Source organism: Montipora foliosa, chromosome 2, assembly GCF_036669935.1.
Source record: "Montipora foliosa isolate CH-2021 chromosome 2, ASM3666993v2, whole genome shotgun sequence".
NCBI classification, from domain to species: domain Eukaryota; kingdom Metazoa; phylum Cnidaria; class Anthozoa; order Scleractinia; family Acroporidae; genus Montipora; species Montipora foliosa.
In genome coordinates this window covers 53764358-53768433 of record NC_090870.1, presented here as the reverse complement: position 1 = coordinate 53768433, position 4076 = coordinate 53764358, and the positions used below count along the sequence as shown (strand labels likewise).

General features: G+C 36.8%; 1 protein-coding gene across 1 annotated transcript in view; it reads right to left on the bottom strand.

Moving 5' to 3' along the window:
- The window catches only part of LOC137991815 (tetratricopeptide repeat protein 28-like), a 98430-nt gene extending 97888 nt beyond the window's left edge, over nucleotides 1-542 (bottom strand). The window contains 1 exon segment of the mRNA XM_068836854.1: nucleotides 1-542. This exon segment is cut by the window's left edge and continues 1081 nt beyond it. Coding sequence (XP_068692955.1) covers nucleotides 1-542 — 542 coding nt within the window.
- Between the last annotated feature and the right edge of the window lie 3534 nt (nucleotides 543-4076).

Genomic DNA, 4076 nt, shown 5'->3' with positions numbered 1-4076 from the left:
TCTTTCGCAATACTAAGATCTTGCTGGTTGTACTCTATGGCTTGCTTGAAATTACCAAGACTTTGATAAGCGTTGCCGAGATTGCCATAGGCTGCTCCTTCTTCGGCCCTGTCCCCTACCTCCTTCGCAATACTAAGATCTTGCTGGTTGTACTCTATGGCTTGCTTGAAATTACCAAGACTTTGATAAGCGTTGCCGAGATTGCCATAGGCTGCTCCTTCTTCGGCCCTGTCCCCTACCTCCTTCGCAATACTAAGATCTTGCTGGTTGTACTCTATGGCTTGCTTGAAATTACCAAGACTTTGATAAGCATTGCCGAGATTGCCATAAGCTCTTCCTTCTCCGGCCCTGAAACCCACTTTCTTAAAAATGGCTAATGCTTCTGTGTAATTTGTTATTGCCTGATTAAAGTGAGCTACAGCATGATAGTAGTTACCAAGATTGAAATAAGCCAAACCCTCGCCTTGTCTGTCTCCCTCTTTTCTTGCAATGCTAAGCTCTTGCATATGCCACTCCAAAACGTCCACTTTTTTATCCACCATTGTTGATAATCAGAACCAGGAAGTCTTTCTCAGAAATCTGGGGTCCACCTAGAAGATAAATAAACAAAAACACAATAGGTAAGCCATGCCCTATCATGCAAGAAGGGGGGATTTGTGGCTCAAAGCCATGACGGAGTGAGAAATCTACTAGCCTCTCTACTCAGCAAAGTGTGCAAAAACGTCCACCTTCGGCCTTTGGACAATGAAGTGATGAACTTAAGATCAGCCCTAACAAGTTCCGACGCGAGATTGGATGTGAAGGCTGGTGGCTTTTGGTTGCGCAGAGTGACAGCATTTTTAGATGTTAGAGTGTTGCAAGTCAACTCCGAGACTTACCAAGGGAAACCAACTGCAGCAATTTTGAAGGAACAGGAGAGTGAGAAGAAGCGAAAGTACCAACAAAGGGTGCTAGAAGTCGGGATGGGCTCCTTATTTTTGGAACCAACGGCGGGATGGGCGGAGAATGCAAAATGTTTATGAAGCATTTAGCGGAGAAATTGGCAGAGAAGGACTTTGAAGGCTACCCAGTTGTTATTAGCTGGCTCAGTACCAGGATTTCCTTCGCTATTTTAAAGTCTGTAAATACTAGCATCAGAGGGTCGCGCCAGCCCTTTTTTAGAAGTGAAGTTGTAGATGATTTTAAAGTAAATTGTACAGCTGCTGACCTACTTTTATGAAATAATTTTATATTTGTAAACCCTTTCTGAACTGAAATTTTTATATTTTAATTGAATGAATATTTAATAAAGGTTAAGTCAAGCTTGTTCTTTGTAGATTAAATGTTCCTTACAAGGAGATGAAACTCAAACTAACCAACGATATTATAGAAAACATACTGTAACTAACACAACGGTAAAATTTTAAAGTGGTATTATGATCAAAAAATCATTTCCTTTTTTTCTTCTGATTTTGAAAGCGTTTGCTTAACACCTAACTGACAAAATTTTGAGCTTTGAGTTTTATCCAAAGGCTGTTTATTTTGAGTGTAAGTTTTGGATTTCATGGTCCGCCATTACTCACGTTCAAAACTGGCCAATTGGACCTCAGAGAGTTGGATCTAGAGAAAATGACGTCATTTACTCACTAGCTTAAAATCTCAGCATGTAAACGCAATTTATTATATACGGAAAACACGGGTTGAAAAGTCTGAAAGCCCGAAACTCCCGTGCTGCATATTAATTAGGACGCGCACACACGCATTGCATTCTTAAACTAGTGAGTGTTTGACATCATTTTCTCCTAGACCCAGCTCTCTCAAGATTTTGAAGTTACTAATGGCGGATCAATAAATAAAAAAATTCCAGCTAAAATAAACAGGTGTCTTTTTAAAATCAGAACTTAAAACTTGGGTGAGTTAGTGTTTAGTTAACATAGTTTTGAAATCCAAAGGAAAAACAAAATTTTTTTTTGGTCGTAGTACCACTTTAAAAGTGTAATGCTAAACCAACATGATCAACTTGTTTGTTGAGTTTGGCCAGTTTCATCTGCTGAATATGGAAGCTCTCCTTGATTTTGAGTTGGTAGAAAAAGGTATCATTTTCAATACATTTCAAGCAAGAAACATCACAATTATCCTGACAATGTTTAGACAAACCAAGATGCTTGAAAATATGATAATTTTTATCCCAGAAAAGGTGCTCATTTACACGTGTGTAGAAATGCCTGTTATGCCTGTTATTTTCCTTCCCAAATTTTTTACAGGGGCACCCAACGTCAATTTCGGAAAATATCTCTTCGGAAGAAGATTGGAGATCTAGAATTTTCGGAACATTTGTCCTAAAATTTCTTGCTTGCCTGCCCGTCCTAGGATTTTCGAACATGTGAAAAATGGTATAATTGCCCATTTAAAACAGATTTTTACCCTAAATAGGTCACCTAGAATTCTCGGGAGCCTTTTTTTCTGGCTGAAATTTTCGAAAAGGTAAGTTTTGATCCCTAAAGTTTTCGGATCACTAGACTTTCAGCTAGGAAATCCGAACAGATGAAAAATTTTTAGGGGATAAAAATAAAAATAAAATACGTTTAAAAAGGCTATGTTTAAGTGGTTTTGAACTATCTTCTCGTCGGGTGCCCCTGTTTTTAACCTTCTCTTGCACAAAGTTCAATTTCCACTATGGAAGACCAAATATTTTCTTGGTCAATTTGACAGCTGATGATGCAGGGGTTTGTCTGCAAGCGTTTCCTTCTTGTCTCGCCCCACTTTTCGTAACTCTACAAAATTTAATTTCATGTGGTTATCCACTGCCAAGTCTTTCCGTAGAACATTATCTAGGGGGAAATAAGTTTCTAACACAAATCATGTATACCTACGAAAACACCGTGGTTCGAGATCAAGTGAATGTAAACAAAAAAATATCAAAATACATCACTTACTTTATCGATGTGTAAGGAAAGAATAGAGGGTAGTATAGTTCCGTAAGACGGCCAAAACGGTCAACGCAAGAACAACAAATTTGAGCCACGAGTTTATTAGAGTCGGGAACGAACAAATAAACAAAGCCACGATAAGCCAATGGATTAAACATAGTAAATTGATACTATTTACAAGCTGAACAATAAAAACTATGCTAAATAGCTGATACATGAAGAAACATGCTTACGAACTAAAATGCAAAGAAATTACCAACAAAACGAGTAAAATGACTGCAAATTGTAAACAAACTAAACAATGTTATAATCCAAGAACTATTATATGAAGCATGGATTTTAAATTAGCACAATAATCCTACAATAGTACATTGAAACTAGTAATTTTGAAATAATGGTAACAAACGGATCATTTGGAATCAAATGCAATCAAAAGGATACAAAGCGATAGACAAAAATATAGTAATTACTCATTGGAAAACAGCAAATCACATGCTGTGCCAGACTAAAGGTCAACATAGATAAATAAACCTAGACAATAGCAAATGAAGTTTTGCAATCACTGCTAAGAACTAAAATCAAGAACAGAAAGCTATATGTAGTGACTAAACTACAGGCTAGGCATAAATAAAGAAATAGGAAAATACTGATAACATACCAAATGTTATTGATAATATACACCTCACAAGTCTTGGAAAATGACTTGTCTTGAAGACTGACCCTCTTCAGATAAATTAACTGAACCAACTAAACTCACTGAGTAAATGGTAGCCAATTTATCATGGATTTCAGGAAAATAGAAAAATAACTAAAAACCAAATAAGACTAGGGAGTAAATCTACTACCCACTGATACAGGATTTACCTAAGGGAAGAAGGAGTTTACCACTCCTACACAACAGGAATTAGGTAAGAGAAATGTGTGGGGATAACACAACTACACAAGCACAAATACGAGGAAATTGAGTAACTGGGTTATGGGTAAACAAGCAAATAATAGTAATTAGGATAATGAAAAGAAGTTGAAAATAATTGGAATAAAAATAAACACAAAATGAACACAAGTGACCTAGTTACAGTTCAATCAAACGACAGACAAATAACTTATTACAGGTACACCCAGCAAGCTAATGTTACTTAATACCTTGCAATGTTCCTCTTTAAACCC